Below are 21,359 nucleotides of genomic sequence, written 5' to 3'. Positions count from 1 at the left end.
CAATAGCCTCTTCAGTAAACACACAGCAAGTTAATTGCTAACGCAAACCAGAACAAATCCAAGTTAAATATACTACACATGAAAAGCATGAAATTATCAGCAGCTCCTCTGGAGATTCTTCATGTTTACCATACACACTAACCGTTCTTTTATTGTAACTAAAACATCAGCAGTTTGGAAAACACACAGGTACCCTGGCCTATGCAGTTCATTATATCTGGGTCAATAAACTTGAAGTTTCTGTGCATGTTTTGCAAAATCTTGTTCTAACTGCTGACAAGCCCTAGCAGACCCAGGAATGCAGTCTTTCCAGAAATTTTTGAGATGCCATCTTTTAGACCCTCAACCACTTCTGACAGTTTGGCTTTACATCACTTTTGCTGTCTCTTGCTCTTGGACGTTTTAAAAGTTGTATCCCCAGTTACCAAAGTGCTACCTCAATCAACTCTCCAAGCTGGTTTTCAGACACAGCAACTAGATGTTTATTGGCACAATTTTTTTCTCAGGCTGAGAAGGAACACGCAGGGCTTTCTTTAGCCATGGCCTGAGGGGATCCTCTAACACATCCACAGTCTTCAGCTCTGATACCACATTAGGCAGTTACTGACATTTCATCAGTGTCGATTGTTTGCCTTATCGCACTGCTCTTGTGGAAACTTACCTCCTGCACAAACACTCGATGGTTCAGCTGCTAGGATCTCAATGCAAGATTTCTTGAGAATCTGAAAAAAAGTAGATAACAGCATTTTTTGTAATCATTTTTATCTATTCTTTATTAATACAGGAAAGGGTGCCCTTTTCTGGGTTTCAGAATACCCAACTTACTGAATCAATGGTGCCTCTTAGGGCATAAAAGCCTCCCGTAACTGGAAAAACATGATTGATGCTGTCAGCAATTGTTGACAGCTGCAAAGAAAGACAATCATAAATCATGAGGAAAACAAAATTACAGTGAACAAAACTGAGCCCTTTCATACTTGCTAAAAGACATCATACTGACACGAAACGATTTATGCCTCAAGTAATTAAATAAATGCCTTCCTCTGATGCTGTTACTTGTGCAGTAATGTCACAGAAAAACAAAACTAGAAGAAAGCAAGCAAAGTTACCTGCGTTTCATTGAAATCTTTCACTCCAACACAATAAACTATAGCTCCAAAGCTTCTGGCTCTGTTTGCCTGAAAAAAAAATTAAATTGCCATCAAGCACAAAGTCATGTAATCAGTGGAGCCAGCAGTTAATGCCTACAGGTTTGACATAAGCAGTTTGGGTGAATGTGAAGGTGACTTACTTCTTGTTCTGCATAATAAAACTGAACATCTTGCAATTCTCCATCCGTCAGAGCAATAATTACACTAGCGGTCCGAACTCCTACATGAAAGATAGTTAACAGATTACCATTGTACGTATGACACAAAGATTCAACAATGAAATGAAAGTTTGAAGTGAGGCATTCCTTTTTTTTGACAAATAAATACATCTACCAAGATTACATCTAGATGTTTTGCGTGGAAAAGTGGCAAAATGGATCTGCAGAGGAGGACAGGTTTCCTCTTTTCCCTTTGCAAACTTGTCTCTACACAAACCTTGCCCAGAGATTATGGTAAGAGACACTAGAGCAAAAGGAGCTTTGCTGCCATCCTACCTTCTCCTCCAGCAGACTTTCAAAGAGCAACCCAACTGAACATGGCACAAAATGTGCTTCTGTAAGTTGTTCAGTCCTACACTTCTTGAGCAACAAGAGCTGTCACTAAAAATCATATGACTTCTGAGCATGTGCAAACCTTGAGATCAGGTTTATTATAGAAAATTCACACCTTGTGGAAAGATTTTTATGTCCCACCTAAGCTTAAGTGAAAAGGTTGCATAGACTTTGGATAGCTATATGCATAATGCAGCATAGAATACAATACTACCTAAAAAATGTAACATGTTAACAAAATTAAACTTAATTAATGTGCAAACTATGGCTCAATCAACCATTCTGCATCCATGGTTCTTAAGCAAAGTAACTAATACACACACACGCATTACTTTCAGAGAAGTATTTGTTGTATTTTCAAAATAAGCTGTTACAATTTAAAGTGTCTTCCCCCATACTGTCTGAAATTAAACACTGATCAGTTCTGACAGGTTTCTTATGCCATGCAGTCCTTCCCACGTCATGTCAGACACAGACAAATCTTAAAAAAAAAAGAGCTGCAACTTAGTGGGGGGAATAGCTTGGATTCCTGTATTCCTCTTTTTTTTTTTTTATTTTTTTTCCCCTTCTCAGTATGCTTGAAAAGGGCTGGGAAAAAAAAGAAATCTTATTTTGTTTTCTTTTGAACACTTGTTTCTTCCCTGATATTTTAGTTTATAAATCCAGATGTCATCTACTTTTTCCTCACAGAATAGTTGGTTAGTTCTTAGCTATATGTAATGATGAGGTAAAAGAGCTTTCAGTTGCATTATTCCAGACTCTGCTGACAGAGGTGCCTGAGAAGCTATGCAGAGTTGCTGATGAAGATTCTACACTCACAGCCTATTTTATGAAAAGGCACTGACCTGTTTCTCCATTTTCCAGAGACCACCAGCCGACAAATGAGAACCGCCTCGTAATCACAGTACAAACCAGGCAAGAAGGGTTCAGTTTAACTGATTAGGCCTTCTTTTGGCAAAGATAAAAGCCACAAATACATTTCCCTCTTCAAATTTAGGGAAAATCTACATTTTAGGAACTCAGAATCTGATCCTGAATCAGTCACGCTGATGCAAAAATCTCAGCTGATTGTATTCACCCCTACACCAATGAGAACAAGGACTTGGGTGCACAAGGCAGGCAGTGCTGAGTGCATCAGGACAAAAGGGTGCAGGAAAATCTGGGTATTCCTGCCCCCTGGGAACAGGACGAGCAGTTCTAGCTTTAATGCTTTGGTGTGTATTCCGCACTGGGGCAGATCTGTGATCATACTGGTCTCCTCTGGTCTTAATAAACCATGAATCACGCATTTAAAAGTCAAAATGGAATGTAGTGATTGTGTAACACCAATTCCTTCTCCAACACTTTTCAGCGGGTTTACTGCAGGTCATATATGAACTATCATCACTGTCTCTTCAATGAAGATACTTAACAGGAGCAATATACAACACATACCTCCATAGGTTTCGTGGTAAATCTGCTCATTTGCCTGCAACAAAGTGCAGAACTTTGTTAGCTCTTAAGTACACCAGAAGCAAGCAAAGCAAAGTTTATATGTATAAATCAAAGGAAGAAGGTACTGTGATATGTACCCTTTTAAATCCTTCATGCATGAATGTGTCTCCTCCAGGCACTTCAGACTGAAGAATGTTGAGCCCTCGTCTTATGGCTTCCCTTTGGATAAAAAACAAAAACAAATAAAACACTGTTAAAATCAATTTTATTTTATTTTTTCAAACCCCACAATTTTTCAGCCAAACACCCATGGGAGCACAAAACTGGATATATGATACAGTGTTAGGGTTAATACATTTTAAGGGTGCAATTCCATCCCTCATTCTGGTACACTGTCAGTCAGGATAAGATTGAATTAAAGCAAATACCAGATATTAAACTCTGACAAACTGCAGACTGAATGAGAACTTAAAAGCTTATGACCCTGTCACAAAAATGGGACAAATATAACCCTCATATTCAATCAATCATCAGGACAGTTGGAATTAGGACTTTTCCATTATAAAGACAGAGGCCAAAAGATAAGAGAACAGGATGGGAATGATGAGAATTTCCTATCCTAGACCAGGGATTGATCAACCTTCCTGGGGCAGCTGGCTGCCTAGTAGGAGAGCGACTTTGATACTACGACACCTCTTGCACACCTTCTTACTCCACAAATACCTGTTAACGAAGAGGATTGCTCAGTGAAATGAATAATTTAAATCAACCACTGATCACTAAAAGACCCTGACCCTTGGCAAAGTTTTCATTATATTAATGTAACGCAAATAAGGCAAATAAGGCACAAATATTCAACAGACAAGATGCAGGCAGTCGAACATCATCCCCAGATGCCATGGCACATTATTTTTTAAATGATAGTAAGAGCCCCATTTTACAACTGGGTATTTTAGGTGGTACAACCCCAACTACAGAGGAAACAGGAGTCTACGTGGGATGAAGGTAAAATTAGAAGCTGGAAATTCAGGATTTGTCCTTAGGGCAAAAAGCACATTTTTACCCTTTCAAAGTATAGAATGAGCTGAAAAAGCACACATGGTGATCCATATAGAGAACAGGAGTTTAGGAGAGGGAACATTCTAATATCATGTTGAACACATTGCCACAGGGTTCCTGCCTACTTTCCACCTTGAAAAGAATAAATCCACCTGGAAGAAGTAAGCAAGTTTGGGCTCCATCACCAAGGTACATGATGGAGACCTAAGCCAAAATTCAGTGGAGCCAGCAGAAACACAAGACCCTTGTGGGGTTTCTGGCTTTGGATGAGGCCCTGGAGTACAAAATGGAGGAGAGGTGTTGTTTCAAGACTGCTTCAGAGCTGCCTTTATTTATAGGGTGCACTGTACTGCTGGGACCTTCTCACACAGACAGAAGCAGTAGCAAAAGCAAGGGGTTTAAGCTGAAAGAGAGTTCTTGGAAACACCTCCGTAACTGGGATTTGGGTACATGAGGCAAATTAAACCCAAAATTATTTGGGTTGATTTTGTCCGCTTGGTTGGTGGTTTTTGTTTTTGAAGTTTTGTTTTTGGTTTGGTTTTTTTTTTTTTTTTTTTTGGGGGGGGGGTGTCTGGAGGCAGGGGAGGTGGGGTTTGGTTTGGTTTGTTTTTTGGAGGGGGGCTGGGTACAACTAGCTGCTGACATGAAGTTCAGGACTTTGGGTCACTCTGAAAAGCACTGTGGGACTTCCATACAGTCCTTTTGCTCATCAGCTCAGGATATGAGACAGCTGATGCAAAAACTGCCCTTATTTGGGTACCTAGGGATGGTGAAGATGTACATGATTCCTTGACTGGAAACGCAGTTTCTCCTCAAAATACTGCAACGAAGAACATACAACCCGGTGCTGCCTTACTCTTATAAGGCTGAAAAAAAATGGTAATGGGAGACCCAAAGTCCTTCTAAACCCTCTTCTAGCTGGGAAAGGTGGAACGGATTTCAGTTGCTGCATGAGTTGGTGCTACACTGAGACCAAGACAGACCTCTGAATTCTGGTTTGGGGGCCACTAGCTGCTTGAGAAGAGGGATGGAGGGTATTTCTGGATGAAAGCTGTAGGGAGTACTTGCCTGTTTTCTGTTAATTTCATGATTGTAGTGCCACGTGAAGAAAAAACAATGAAAGACATCCGCAACATTGGACTGAAACAGAAGAACAAGACAGATCCACATCAAACACACATCACTTCAGATTTGCATTTGCTAAGAAGCAGTGAATGAAAGAACAAATTAAGTATATAGCAGATTAAAATATCAACTTAAGGAAACTTTACCTTATGAACTTCTCAGCTAGGCTTTCCACAAAAGAATATATCTCAGTCCAATGATTTCTAACACTTCCAGACCTGTGTAAAAAACATAATTGATTACATTAATCTATCTCACAGTGAAACTCCTTGTTCCACTCTCATTCTTAAGCCTGGGCTACTCCAAAGGTGATTCAGGGCACAAATTACATAGATGTCTACGGAGATGAGGCAGCTAGCTCTGTTGAGGTTTCTACAGCAGTTGCATTGGAAGCTGTAACAGAAACCATCATGGCAAAACCTACTGACTCAAAGAGAAGTAGGTTTGAAATGGTTTACCATACAATTTGAAAACAAATTCCCTAAGTCTTCCATCTGCTTTTGTTCCTTTTATAACATAACATATAAATATTTTCTTCTAGTTTAATTCATTTTATTTGACTATGAGCTGCAAGCAGATTATTTACTTTCCTAGAGCACAGCTCTCCCCTTGCAGCCACACAGAAAGTCTTGACTGATCTTCTATTTTCCCAAAACGTGTGGGAGAATGTTTCCATGAATTACTGTTTGTTTCAGAAGAGAAAGCTTCTGAAGTAATTCAGAAGGGAAAGGCAGTACTCATAGCTAATTCGCTGGACTAACATTCTGGCCAGTCAATCCCTGGCTGCTTTACAGATTTCTTCTGAAAACTTGGGCAACTTGGTTTCATGCACAAACTTACATTCATGCTGCCATTCCTAATAAATAAAATGGAATTACTGGCACTCCCTGGCTTTTTTCTGCTTAGTCTTACATTCCCAGGGACCCCCACACTCAGACCTCAAACAGACCCTTGCATGTAGCAACTCTGTAGTAAACGACAGGTGGTTTATACTGTGTAGATATACAACATATACATTTAGGCCATTAAATAGGCTACAAAGTATGAGAAGTCAATGGTTTTAAAAGCCCTCCCTAGCACTGTGGTGTTTATGAAAGAATGACTTATTTGCTTTCCTTGCTAGGCAAACTCATTTATCAGGTGTCTTAAGCATAAAGATCAATAAAACAACAGCACATACAGAAGGATCACAGGGACTTAGGCAGAGAACTAAAATGTTTCTGAAATTTAAATACTGCAAAACAGTACATTTCCTCTAACTTGTTAGACATTTTTCTCTGTAAATATATATTAAAAAGTGAGAAAATGACCTGTATTACAATTTTCAGTTCTACTGTGGACTTTCCAAGTGACCCTATGCCAGTCGCTCCTGCCCCTGTATGTCAGGTATAGGTCAGCATACAGAAGCCCACGCGTGCTACTGTTCTGGAGAACTGGTGATTCATTCGCAGACTGAACTGGTTATCACAGAATTAAAAAATTGCCGGGCACTGAGAGAGGGCAACAAAGCACCAGGAACTGCTCAAACCAAGGGTCTGGACCCTCTGCGGTCTCCAATCTGTATGTGCAATGCAAGAATATGTTTATATAGTCATACATAGCACCAATGAATGTTTCTGGCACTGCTACACTTTTCTCACCATTAAAAAACAATCCATGCTGATGTGAGGTATGTACTTCAAAGACAGCTTTTCCAAAAGGGATCTGAGGCAGTTCAATGCCCATAATTCTCCAGGATTTTTCTCAGCATCCCAGGCTAACTCTCTAAACATGATGAATTCAAAGAGATTTTCTTGCATCTCCGCAAGATGCATTTACAGCTCCCAGATCTATTTTTTTTTTAATCCTTTCCCCCATGGAGTTGACATCCACAGTTTCATTCTGAGTTTTCCACCCCACTTAAATCAAACTCCTGCAATTTCTAATGGAGTCACTTCACAGATTAGACACAGTTCTTTACTTGGAAAAGACTGACCTAGTTTGGATGAGGTATCAAATTTCTACTGCTGGCTGCAGAGGCACTGATGCAATCCAAAAAAGAAAGTAGCAATGAGTTTTCTTTATAACAGCCACAAACCATCATTTCCAGTACTTTCTTAGGACTGTCAAAATTACCTTTCCTCCCTCCCTCTCCCCTTTTTTTTCTTAATCTACCCCTCAGGCAAAGAACAGCTTGGTAAAACAGCCTCAACACTGGAAATTCAAGAAAATCATAAACCACTCACGGTGGAAAAACATGAAGACTTTTAAAGTAAAAATATACAGATAACCTTAATACTGTGCACCTCCATACACTCTGACTATGATGAAACACCCCTTCATGGAAAGGGTACAGCCAGTGAGACTAATAATTGGCTGCAATCAATCTGTAGATGCCCACTTCTGAAAAGCTAGGGGGGTCTGGGGAGTGTACACTGCTCTCAGAGTGTCCGGCTCCACATCACCAGGTTACAACCCCGCTGAGCAGAGGTGTTTCAGCATGGCAGTGGGTCTCCTTGTCCCCTAGGACGGATTCTATTCCACAGTGAAATTCGTCATTTCACTCTCTATCTTAAGACTGAGATTCTTAATATGAACCCACATGTTGCTTACCAGCTGGGAAGTGCCAAAGTATTTCAGTCTATCAACTGGGAAGAGTCAAAACCAGACAGAAATGCTAGCAAGAAAACATTCCTGTTTTAAAATCCCATTTAAGGAGTACCAGTGAAGTGGTCAGCACTTAATCACTTTCACATCACGCTCCTTCAAGCCCAAGTATGTCATGACCCACTGCAAATGATGCCCAAATGCCACCAATGCCCATCATGTCAAACCTTTCATGAACACCAGTAGGGGTAGCCTAGTTTATAGAAAAATCTGATTTCCCCACCCTGCCACCCAACTCACCTCTATATATTCCCATTTGTAAAGTATTTTCATTTGCTGATTCCTATATATATATACCTAAAGTTTCAGAGGCTGCTGGGGCTCGTCCTGATAGTTTCATCTGTTACCCTGAGGCATGACCCCACACTACCACCAGTTTTAATGGCAGATTAAACAAAAAATTACAACAATAAAATGTTTGCTAAACTATATACTATGTTGCCAGATGCTGTCAAATACCGACAAACCGGAGCTGCCCAATGTTATTGAAGATACTGATGCATTTAATTGCTTTTGGGATCTTATCTTTCATACTCCAGAATCGCTTTTGCTGGCAGCAGAAACTAACCTGGTGCCCTTCCTGGCTGGATCAGGCTAGGAGGTTTCTTGCCTTGATTTCCCATGACAAGTGGGAGGCTCCAAGCATACTCTGAGCTCCTATCTGAATACAGCCAATGCTTCAAAGCCATACTCGTTTTTAACTCCACAGTTACCAAGCCCAGAGAAAGCACAGAGTCTTTCAGTGATTTTCTACATGACAGGCTACTGTTGGTCATCCACACAGCATGGTTTTTACAGCAGTTTTGGTGCTTTTGTTGTTTCCCTTAGAACCTTTCAGTAACTAATAACAAACTCCTGTTAATCAGTATACCCATGCTAACATGGGCCTCAGAGTAGGTGTGTTGTCCCAGAGTCCCATCAGTAAATAACCACAAACAGATTCCTTGCCTGGCCTGTTTGGCCATCAAATGATACATTCCTGTAAGATTTCAGAGGAACTGTGAAGACTTCTGAATAAAGAGAAAAGAATAAATGAAGCATGGAAAAGGTCAGTGCTGTGCAGTAAAAGCACTGGCCACGTAACACACGCTCATCCTCCCTCACCAGTAATTAGGAGAAGCCATAGGGAAGTGATGCAGCCAGGGAACCCTATGTATCCTGCTGTGGAGGTTTGTACCAGTGATCCACCAAGCTTTCAGCAAAGAAAGGCTATGTTGCAGCCAGACCTATCTTGTTGGCTCACACCTTTGAGATTTCCTGCTTTCAGTCATCAGCCACCTGGTTCAACTCCTCGCATCAGTCAAAACAGCCACTGTCACTCAGCTGAGCCCCAGGCTTCCTCCTTGCACACTCCCCACTGAGGATGCCCAGCGAGCCCCATGTTCTCTGCAAAGTACCAGGCCCCACAAGCCAAAGACCTCTGTGGATGGTGACCCACAGCTTACAAGCAGTGAGTGTGCCTTTCAGAGGCAAGCTGGATGATGAAGTTCCAGCCCTCAGAGGTTACATAATTCTCGTGGTGAAGGAAAATGCAAAGCAATAAACAGCTGCTGTGGGTAGCCGGAGAGCCACGGAAAGTATTTCAGGGCCTGTTTCTGCTGGGGTGAGCCTGGAACAGGTCCAGAGAAATAGCAGAATTCCCCCAAGTTCATACCGGCACAACTGGGATCAGAATTAAGCCCAAGCAAAGTGAAAAAACCCACAGGAGCCATTTGTTGTGAGTGTGCTCCCCACTCCATGAGCTCTGTTCCCATTACACACAAGACAAAGAGGAGAGTCAGCAAACCACAACACAGGAAAGAATGTCCTCCTGGCCTCACTGGGACTCAGCTTGGAGGAGCGGCTGCTGCTGCAGCTCCTGCTGCTGCTGTTTTCCTGAATTTCATATTGCTACTGCTTGAAGGGAGGGGAAAAGAGGAGGTCAGTGAGTATTTCTGAGGGTGGAAGGAAGTGATGTGATTGCAAGGCTTGTTTCTGCTCCTGCTTACTTTGGAGTGACTCCTTCTAGCTTAGCAGAGCTCTATGTCAGTATAAAAAACAAGCATGTTAGAGTCATGCCTACCCCAATCTGAGGTACTTCACTGCTGCTTCTGAAGACAACAAAGCGTGAGATGGTTTGGAAACCTCCACTTACAGGCTCCCAGAGGCAGAGGAAGCTAGAGCCCTGAGAAATCAAATAGCAAAATGCTGGCATATGGGGTGCTACTCTCAGCACAGTTACTTCAGTCAGTTGTAAGGTGTCTGTCCTAGGGCATCTGTGATTCACAGTTACAGCTTAACTCACTGTCAGGAGCCTGTGTAGTGCAACATACATCAGTCCTGCACCTTAGCAGTGAAAGTTAAAACCACAGTGTTACCCAAACAGTGAATATATTTTATTATTTCATGTACACAGAGGAAAGGCAGCAGGACCCACAGCCTTCCCTCCCTGCTGAAAGTGAGAAACTCCATGAAAACACAGGGCTGCTCCTTGTCCTATTCCTTGCACATAAACATTTGCCTCTGCTACAGATTAGCTGAAGGCAGCAATTCCAGGAATCCCAGAGCAGGAAACAGACCCATTATTAATGATGCCACATTCAGTTTGAGTACGGTGTCAGGAGAGGACAATACTCATTAAGTTTGCAGGTCCCTGTAAGTCTCTATCCCCTAAAGCTAGTGGTGATCCTGTATAAGGCCCATTGCTCAGAAATGTGGTGCTTTGTTGTTGTTGTTATTTGGAGGACTCTTTATGGCCACAACCATGCTGTAGACAACAGAATTCTTGCACATGGCCAGTAACAGCTCTGCAATAAAAGCAAACCCTGAGGCACCTAGTTTGTTGTGGTTTCAGACATGCACACGCGTGTGTTCATCCATCCCTCTGCTCCCTTCTGAACCAGCACAGCATTCAAAGTGACAACAATCCTTCTCTCCCAAACAATGCTTCTTGCAAGCATATAAGGGACTGGGTGATTCATCTAGGCAAGGACAGACTAGTTTATATTATGTGCTCCAGAGGCAATTCGAAACACTGGTGGAGACAGCAATTCTGAGACAGTCCTTCCTTCAGAGTACTTGTAACACTAATTGACAAGACAAAGGCTGGAATGGGGAGGCGAAGATGCAGAGGAGTAACTGGTAAATGGATTTTAGTCCTAGGCCAACACCCTGAGCACAGGACTCAAAGTATTTTAACATAAAGGGTCTCACGAACAAAACCATTAATTTTATACATGGCTTTTCTCTAACAAAATTACCGACAAAATCTGCAGAAACATTACAGACTTCTCTAAGTCATGCCTCAAACACTGCTCTTTGCTCCTATGTAATCCATTTAATCCAAAAGTCATGTCCACCTGCTGCTATAGCTCTTACTACATCCCCAGCCAACAGAAGAGCACAAAGTGAAATTCAGAACCCATGCTTAGACTGCATATATCCACTTCAGATTTCCTTTTAAGGCTCCAGAGCTACTCTGAGGAGCATCAAGGCTGGAAGACCCACTCTCAGCATCCCCGTCCTCTTCAGCACAAAGTGAGCAAAGCTCAATCCTAGTCACTCTGCAACACTATTAACAAAGTGCAAATGATAGCTAGGAGCAGAGAAATACAACTCTTGAGCCCTGAAAAACTCCTAGGAGTCAATTAATCTTCTTCTCATTTGAAATTAAAAGATTCCATCCTACTACGCCTCATACAAACTCACACCAGCGTTTGGCCTGCAAGCTTAGACAAAAGTAATGAAATTCTCAATCACTGAGTGCACACAAACAAAAATCTTGGGTCACTGGGTTTACTTCCTTGGCTCAAGCCCCAGATAAATCAGATTTAGTTACATGCATAAATAGACGGCAAATGACAAGCTGCCATGGCTTTTTCTTCCTGTTAACTGGTTTATGTCAAATAACCACTGCCCATTAACTTTGCCTTGTGTTTTATAAAGAATTTTTTTCTTGGTGCAGAAGGGAAGAGAATTGGTTTTCCTGATTTTTTTTTTTCTGCCAAAAGACAAAGCTGGCAGAATAATACCAGACAAAATACAAACAAATAAAACCTGGTTCCAATAACATAGGTATGTCTGAAGCTGAATAATAATTTGCTTTGGAACATTCCAAGCAATTATACCTGTTGTAAGAAATCACAGCGCTGTCTGAGATATAACCACAACAAAGAAAGATCCAAAGGCAAAATATCAGCAGATTATGTTTTGAAAACAATAAAGAATATTGCTTAGGGGCAGCTGGGGAGTATGAGAGGTGTCATGTAGATGATGCGGTTACATTATAAAGGGCGGGAAGAAAGACAGCAAAGGTGGAAGACAGATGTAACGATTTTTAAATATACATGCATAGGAATCAATGCCATCTAAGGAACAAAACTGATACTTTTGTTCAGAAAGCAACTCCTCTCAATCTCAATAGTCAGCTGACTTGCATCAAGTCCTATATTTTACAATGAACTGAAGTCTGCCTGCAGTAGGTAGATATTCTTATGAAAAAAAGAAAAAAAAGGAGTTCAGCAGTGGTTTTAGTCAGTCAACACAGATTTTCAAATGCAATTAAGTTAGGTGACAGCATATGTGTTCAGGCACCTATCTTTGCCAGCAGCCTGATTTCCAACCACAACAATGTTCTTAAGCCACACTCTTCCCCACCTCACGTGCTGTGTAAAACCAGTACACAAGAACGGCATCAGACCAAGACAGCACAGAGAGAGAAGCTGCAGAAGTTCCCACAGGTCCAGCTTCATCCTAACATGCTTGGGCTGGGATTACATGAGCACAGGAAAAGAGGCAGAGTGAGAGCCTAAGGCAAAAAATACTTGCTCTCACTAGTACTTGTAATTCGTGAGTGCTAAATTCATTCAAATCATTGGCAAGGAAATAGGGAGGGACACAAAATGTGTTTACCAAACTCTCTTTCTTTGCTTTAAATATGGCATATTGTGAAAAAGAAAAAAAAAAAAGTGGAGATCAACAACTCATTATAGTTGGTTTAACATGATAAAAGCTGGCCCAGAATAGCAGCTCCTGAAATGCCTTTTGTTCCAGCGGCTTTTCTGGCTTGCCTGCAGTGACTTAGGAAGCATCAACCTGTTTCCCTACCTCCTCCACAAAACTGGCTTTTCAAAGGGAAACTGGGTAGGCTGACACAGACCCAAAACTCAAAACCAGGAAGCAGTTGAGACACAGTAGCTAATTTCCCACATAATCAGAGGTTGTACTCTTCCCCACCAGGTCCCAGCCAGTAACATTCACCCCTGGAGCGAGGCTTACCAAGTTTAAAGAGAGGAAGCTGGTAAATGGATTACGAGTGAGAGGCTGGCCATATTTTACTGATGTCTTTACCAAAGTTGCTGTTGACAGGGATGCTCTTGGGAGCACAGGAGACAAAGCAAAATTGATGTGAAAGGCAATATCGTTGTGGGCCTAAGAGATGGGAATACCATGAAGAGGTACTATCCAGAAGTTCAGGGGGAAGATGAGGAGTGGATAAATAATAGTTAGGCCAGCACCTCCCCCCAAAAAACATTATAATCACTGCTCTAAAAGAAAATCAGCCAGGGCCTTACTCAAGACATCTGTGCTGCCATGGTGTCTGCTGTGGAAAAAGAAAACATTTTCCCAAGGCTGTGCAGATCATTATTCCTCAAAATAAAAACAATTTCTTAGCAAACATCCCAGCAGGAAAATGAGAAAATACTTCCCTCTATCTCGTATTCTTCCCCCACCCCCAATTTTCCATCCTGTCCTAAAGTGAAAAAAAATAATCAAAGACTTTTCTTCATATTGAGTAAATACAAAATACAGACAGCTCTGCAGCTCAGATCTGGCATGTCGAGCATTGCCAGCAGCAGATATTTATGGCAGTTTCAAGTCCTTACTTTAAAAGGGTTTCTATTTGTTGCACTAATAAACAATCATAATGATGCTACCAGGCACTGTTATAATTAGAAAACACTAGAGGTCACTCATCCTTTCTGCTGTGCAAGTGCATTTCAATATGATTACAAACAACAGCCAGATGTCAACAGCAAGGCAGGAATGAAAGGGAGTTATTTACATACTCAAGCACAAGGATGTCACAAGAAGACTTGATAGTCAAGCACTCAAATCCCTAAAAGGACCTGTCCTCTGGCAGTTTGGGATGGGACTGAAACAATTTCTTCATGCACCTGGGTAACCAAAGCAAATGAAGCAACCAAAGCAAGTGAGAAATACAGAACTATTCATTATGCTGGGCTTCAGAGCTTTCTATGTCTATTTAAAGCTAAGATCTTTGAGATCTTAGGTACCACATGTGACTTGATCTTACCGCATTCCATAGGAGAGGTGGGCATGCCAGCTGCACTGTGTACTGCCTTACCTCATGCAGAGGGAATGACTTTGCTAAAACCAGAAAAATTTCTGCTGCTTCAGTATGGTACATTAAAGTCTTCCACTACATCTCCCAACAAGCTCAAGCCTCATAACTCAAACTATGATACACAAACAGCACAAGATTGCAGATTCCAGGCAACCACCGTTGCGGACAGCTAATGTTCACTTCTTCTAGCTTCAAGAGAAGCATCCCCAGAGACCAGGCAGTCCTAATGTGGCTCTGGCACAGACAATCCTAAGGAGGACGGTGGCAGGTCTCCCTCCCACACATGCTGCTTCTCCCTTTCACCATGCCAGCTTCTTGCGCATCCAAGGCTTAATTCCACTGCTCTGATCTTGCCTATCCTATGGAGTTAACATAAAGGGCTGCAACCAACTTCAAGCTGAGAAAAACTGTAAGAAATCAGTGAGTTTCTTTCACTAATTGGGAGCATATATATTGTACCAATAACTTCACCAGCAGATGATCTTTTCCATCTGATGGTTGTTGCCTGCAGGATTAAATCCCCAGAGACTTTGCCTGGCAGAATGAAAAAGAAAAATCGTGCCCCAATAAAGTCATTGCAGTAACACACAGTGCTTACATGCGTAAGGAGAAAGGCTTGTTGTCTTCTTCCAATTTGCCTCCTATTGATGTAAGATTACATTCTTCTACGGAGAAGCAAAACAAAGCAGATTTAAAGTCATTTTGGTTCACACCCAGGCTGACTTCAGACAGGGCCTGTCATTCAGCTAAAGAGCACACCACAGGGTCACAGGATTAAAGCCTGGAGTTTTCACAGAGCCAATGCTTCAATCCCATTGTTAGACAGCTAATTAAGACTGAATGCATCTAACTCAAGACTGGCAAAGCACCAATGAAGGGAGGCAATACCCAGGCCATGTAGGGATACTCTGTGGTGTATAGGGCTTGGTTTTTCTGGGGATTCTCCCATTAGAAATTAGAGCCAGTATTCTTCCCATATATGTGACAGCATGGAATCAATTCTAAAGAAAAAAATTAAATATGTCCACTGCATTTTCAAATTTGACCAGCTGCTTCTGACTAGCTTCCTGCCTTCTCTCTATCAGGAATACCCTGACTCTTCTCAACGCTAATGGATTATCTGGTTCCTTCCTGATGAGCTGCTTCAAGGTCCAGTGTCTATCCACTCAGTCAATCCTCCCTGCCTCTATAAAGCTCCCAGTGCTGTGCCAGATGTCACAGAATACAGCTGGGACTAAATACACTCTCAGCTAGCATGGGACTTACAGCTTCTAAGGCCTGGCATTCTAATAGTACCCATATGGATAGTAATGCGATCTCATTGAGGCCAAAAGCAGCTTTGCCACCACATTGCCACAGACTTGACAGGAGCAGGGATGGATTCTAAAACCACTCAGGGGCCTGAGGAACTTCTACTACCACTTCTTAACAAAGAGGAACTCTTTGGTATAACTGTCAAAGGTTTTAAAGATTCAGCTTGCAACTGAAGCCAAAGAGAATTTTCCCACTGGAACTGAAGTGCACAACTTTTCCTTCAACCATATTCGGGTCGAATCTCCAATGGACCACTGTACAAAGTGGACAGCACCTGAGCCAATATACAAGACCTATAGCCTACTAAAAGAAAACACACCATTTCACATCCAGAATACTGAAAATGAACTTGCTTATACAACCAATTTCCTATTGCTTGACATATCAGCTACTGAGCAAATTACTCTCTTCTCTGCCTTGATTTCCCCAAATTCAGAATGAGTGATAACAGCCAACACTCAAGTAAAGTGCTTTCTGATCACAGTGTGGTGATTGCCAGGGGTACACAATGCCAATGTAAACAAGGAAACTGCTCTGTAGAATCATGTTACAGAGAGAATCACATTGCAATCATGAACGTTTATTGTTGCAGCAAATTCAATATGGGAAGTGAGCATAACAGTACGAGTCACTTCGGAAAAGCCTGGCAAGAATTCAGTTAAGAACTAACACTAACCCCCCACAGAGCTCTTTCTAGACATGAAGGTTACTTCAGGAACAAGTTCTTAGTGAAAGAAAACAAAACAATGACCACATGGTGTGTTAGTGACTTTTAGAAAGGCAAAACGCCTTTGGTCTTCAGATCCCTTTGCTCTAAGAACAGAATCACTACTTAATGATACTTTTTTCCCTTCTTTCTGAATATGGGAATATACTGAGTCCACAGTGATGGTGTTTTTTTGCCTTGTAAGAGCTGTGCAAAGGGCCCGATGGCCTGAACAGTTCTCCCAACCGGGAAACAGCACAATGCAGCCTTCATACCTGGCTTGTGGGCAGGAATCACAAAGAAAAGGCTTCAGTCTTTCATAATCCCACATCTTATACATAACCCAGGACGTATGAGCTAACTCAGCCATCACACTCCTTGAGTTTTACCCTTGGCTATCAAGGCAGAGCAATGCATCAGGAGAAACAGAAATTTGTGCCTTCTGAAGAACACCTGTGAGCAAACCAGTTTACCTCTCGTTTTGCTACAGCTTGTTATAACATGCCTATGAATGTGAGCCTAACCATACCCTCTGGCCATGCCTAATTTGGGCTAACACAGTATTAAAGTATTTGCCAACCTATTTTAATAGATGTAATCCAAACACAGGTTTAGACAATTCCAAAGAAGTTGAGCAGAAACAAGCTTTATAAAACCTTATAGTGAGTCTAAAAAAACAACCACCACATAGAAGCAGCCCAGCCTTAACTTTAGGTAGGTCTGCACAGCCCTGACACTGCCAAATCCCACAGGTGACAACTCAGCACTTAGCTTGAGTCTTGGCACCAAACTCCAGGAGTGCTGGGGGCACTAACCAACATCCCCTCAAACCCAATGCTCACAGCCCATGCATCACACCTACAACCTGAAGGTGACCCGGTTTCCTGGGTCTATATGTGCAACTACCCTAGGACAAAGCACAGTGCTGCTCTAAACGCTCTGCTTGAGAAGCATGCAAATTTTGGGGAGCAAAAATAAGAACCCTGCCCTACACATCACGTTTGGCACCAGGAGAGGTGGGGGAAGGCACTCGGGGAGACGGGGGAAAGACCATCCCCGCTGCTGCAAGGAGGCACTGAAGGGTAAATAAACGTTTTTAAATGCGACTGTCACTTACTTATCCAGGATGAAGTAGAGATCAAAGGCACCGTGACAGGAGCGCTGCTCTTCTTGCTCTTCCTCCTCCTCCGGCCGGGCGCAGGAGGTTAGGATCCCCATTACCAGCAAGAAGCAGCACAAAAATGCTGCTTTCTCCACGCTGCTCCTGCAACTCGCCATCTTTTCCCTTACTTAATTCTTCCTCCTTCCCCAGTTTCTGTCTCTCGCTGCAAACCTCACTGGCTCTTTATAAGCACCGAGGACAGAGAGGAAGAAAACAAAAGAAACAAAACAAAGAAAAACCCCCTAACTTCAGGATCTCAGCTCAGCCCTGTGGGCTCAAGGCAGCCGTGCCCTTCGGGTAGCGGACTGCCGGCTCAGGGCTGGAGACTGAGCCAGCCGGATGATCCCCAGAGCCCCGTCCCCACACCCCGCCGCCCCGGCGGCTCAGACCCGTCCTGCACGGAGAAAAGCGGCTCCTCTCGCAAGGTCCAGAGGCAGGAAGGGGCAGAGGGAGGGGAGTGGGGGGGAGGGAGACAGGATCTTATGGGGGCAAGCTGAACTGGGACTTTCCTGTTCCGGGATACCGAGGTGGGAAAGGCTGCTGCGAGTGGAAAAGCAAAGTTAGGGAGCGCTGCGCCCCAGCCCCGTCAATCCCCGCGGGCGCCTGGCGGGCGTCCCTTCCTCTTTCCCTCTTCGATTGGTCGCGGGACGCTTGGCAGCCGCAGCGGGAATAGGAGAGCAGCATCTCCTGCCCTGGCGGGTTGCTCGGCAGCGGCCCTCGGCGCACTGGGGCAGCCGGAGGGGGGAAGAGGGGGCCGGCCGCACCTCCCGCTCTGCCTCTCACCCGTGGACTCGGAGAGCAGCGAGGGTCCCAGTGTGACTGGGGCTGGGAGGTGTCAGCCAGCGAGGAGGAAAGAAGTTTCTGTAGGAGATGGGCGTCATTGCAAAAAGCTGTGACAGACCGGGCGTGGGGGGCGACGGAGGGAGATCTTGCGAAAAATTTAGTTGTAGGAGATGAGTGTAATTAAAAAGGTTATTTCCTGGGGGCGGGGGCAAGGTCAGGTTTTCACGACCCTCTCACGCCACAGAAAATTGTTTTTCTTCCGTGGCAAAAAAAAAAACCCTTAACGCTGGAGTCTGCACTAGTCTGCAGACAATGAGTGATGATGAAAAGGAATCTCTTAATGGAGGCTTTGCACAGTAGTATTATCACTCCCCGCCTGATACGCACAGGATACAATGCACTGCCTTGAAGAGCTGACCCAGCTCATCTGGATGCTGTCTCCAAAGTTTGAATAATTAGTGGCTTCCAGCCGCTTCCCCCTCCCCCACAGCCTCTGCAGGCCCTAATTAATGAAAAGAGCCACGGGGAGGGATGCGACCAGAGTCACTTGGCATGACAGTGTTGGGACTAGACGTTTCTCTTTCTTGGGGGGGAGCAAGTGGCACAGTGGTAGTGGGGGGGGCATGGCCCACCCGGGCGGGGTCAACCCACTGCCTGCGGGATGGTACTGGACAGGCTGCTGCGGGGGAGGGGGTGTGCTGGGTATCCCCCCGCAGCACACGGCAGCTGTGTCCTGGCCCCCGGCGATCCGGCGATAGGGCTAGGGCCTCACTGGGAGGCTGTGGGATGCTCTTTCTCCCGACGTCCGACAAGGACACGCGGGGACGCGAGGCGCCTGCCCCCGCCGCGCAGCACTCTTCCCCGTCGGAGCCGTCCAGCAGCACTCGGCATGTTTTGTGCGGTGTAGTTTGCAACCCTCAAGTCTGAAATAAAGTTTGCACTGCGGGGAAAGCATCTCGGTTTCCTTCCTTGTTTCTGTGCTGGGCCGAATTCAGACACATCCAACCGCGGCGGCGGTCGAGGACTTGTCAAGAAAAGATTAGAGGGCCCACCGGTTTTCAGCCTCTCTCCCGGTTTTAACTATGCACAGCTAGAAGCTGAATGTACTGCTTGAGCTGACCACTTTAAAGGTTTTTGTGCACTGGCCAGCTGAGACCCAGCGATTACTTAGATCATGGAGAAATACAAAAAACCCACATCCTCCCTGGTGACATTCACGAAAAATGAGCAAGCGGCTGCTGGGCGGCAGGAATCCCCCGTCCTCCCGCTCCGCCCGGCTTCGGCCTCGACGGTGCCCGCTAGCGTTGAGAGCCCGCAGGGGCCCCAGGAGCCACCGCAGCGACCCGGCCGCCCTCGCTACCGCCTCCCGGAGCAGCCGCGTCCCTCCCCGCGGTCGTTCAGAGCGAAATAGAAGTGCTAATAGCTTCAGATTCCCTCGGTGATCTGTGAAGATCAGGTTGTTTCGTAAAATAACGCGGCAGACCTCAAGAGGCTGTCCGAAGCAGAGTAAGACACTACAAAGAAAAATTTGGCTGAACTATTTTCTGATAATGTGCGTTGCCCTTCTCCAGTCACGGATAAATCATCTTACTCTGCTAAGGGAGCAGGCTGCCCGATCTGCCTTCTCCAAAGGATGTGTGGCCCCGGAGAAGGGGGCATGCTTTAATTCTCGTTGGGCATAAGCGAAAGACTAACGAGGGTTGAATAGCACAAATTACTCCCGGAGAGATTCCCGTTAGATAGAAGAGGAAAATTTTTCACAACGAGAACAATCGGCCATGGAATAATCTCCTCAGGGAGGTGGTAGACTCCCCAGCGTTGGACTTTTTCAAGATTCAGCTGGACAGGATGCTGGGACATCTTGTCTAGACTGTGCTTTTGCCAAGAAAGGTTGGACCAGCTGATCCTTGAGGTCCCTTCTGACCTGGTTATTTTATGATTCCATGGTTCAATGAAAAGCGATGATAGCGCCGGGATTAACAACTGCCAGGGCTAGTGTTGAGCAGGAATCCCACGGAGGATGTGGGGCTTGCCTCTCTGCTAGTGACCCTTCCCTGCTGGCCTGTCCCCGAGGGCAGAACCGAGCAAGGCCGGGCTGGGTGGGGAGTGCGAATCGCCCTGCAGAGCCCCCTCCGGCGCCGCAGCCTCCGATGTTCAACAAAACAGTCTTTCCGATCTGCCTGAGCCCGTCCGGTAGCTGTCACAAGCACCGGGCAAGCGGGACTGGTCCAGAACCGAAGCGGGGGTGGTGGTGGTGGTGTTAGTGCTCTTGCCCAGGGGAGGGGTGCGGGGAGCTGGGCCGTGCCCGCGCGGAGCCCTGGGGCTGCCGGTGAATCGGACGCCCGAGCTCGTTTGCGCAGGTATTGCTCGAAGGAAAATCAAACCAACCCTGAGCTGAGCGCAATATGCGGATCTCACCCTCGACACAGGTTACTTCTGCGCACTGCCTTACAGTGATTCGAGCTCCGTAGGGCGGGTGACAACGTCCAGTTACCCCTTCCCACGCCTTGTCTGAATAAAGGCTGAAGAAATATGAGTCCGAGCGATACCAAGTGCAGTGAAAATTGTCTATCTCGGTTTCTTTCCAGATGTCTGCACCCCAAAGCAGCAAGTGTTTCCAAAGAGGCGTTAGGATGTTCCCCTGGCATCCCGGGAAAAATTCCAACCTGCCCAAAGCAGTGAGTTGCCCTCACCTCCCACCCCGTGGTGCTTTGTAACTCTATTCCTTTTGCCTGAGCTGAAGAAAATACAAACTCTTTACTTTATCCTCTTTAATTTCCATAGCACAGAACACGTAGAGAGTGAGCCACCCTCTTTATTGGTATGAGATTACCCTTTAATTGCAGCGAAAATACGGCCTTTCAAAAGAATTAAAGACTTGACGTTTCTTTTCCCAGTGCAAACCGATATTCAGATTACATGGACACTAATCAAATAACCCGAGTTATTTCATTTGTCAACATGTTCACAAAAATTTTCTACCAGGCGTTAAAGGCATTTATATGGAACGACATCTTTCAAAGCAATGTTGCTAGTCCGGATTTAGGGGATATTTGATTATGACAAGAGGTTTGATGGTTTT

At 44.4% G+C, this 21,359-nt stretch overlaps 1 protein-coding gene across 1 annotated transcript in view; it reads right to left on the bottom strand.

The window, feature by feature from the left end:
• Positions 1-17,625, bottom strand: part of ANTXRL (ANTXR like) — a 53,082-nt gene extending 35,457 nt beyond the window's left edge. Inside the window, exons 1-9 of the mRNA XM_080621617.1 lie at positions 17,450-17,625; positions 5,467-5,538; positions 5,264-5,335; positions 3,274-3,355; positions 3,137-3,170; positions 1,292-1,371; positions 1,110-1,178; positions 826-906; positions 662-722 (exon numbers count right to left, since the gene is read on the bottom strand). Coding sequence (XP_080477743.1) covers positions 662-722; positions 826-906; positions 1,110-1,178; positions 1,292-1,371; positions 3,137-3,170; positions 3,274-3,355; positions 5,264-5,335; positions 5,467-5,538; positions 17,450-17,610 — 712 coding nt within the window. The 5' untranslated portion in view covers positions 17,611-17,625. The remainder of the gene's footprint in view (positions 1-661; positions 723-825; positions 907-1,109; positions 1,179-1,291; positions 1,372-3,136; positions 3,171-3,273; positions 3,356-5,263; positions 5,336-5,466; positions 5,539-17,449) is intronic.
• Between the last annotated feature and the right edge of the window lie 3,734 nt (positions 17,626-21,359).

The sequence above is a fragment of the Psittacula echo genome, assembly GCF_963264785.1.
Source record: "Psittacula echo genome assembly, chromosome: 6".
NCBI lineage: Eukaryota > Metazoa > Chordata > Aves > Psittaciformes > Psittacidae > Psittacula > Psittacula echo.
The sequence above is the reverse complement of the archived record's forward strand: the minus strand, read 5'-3'. Positions and strand labels throughout refer to the sequence as shown.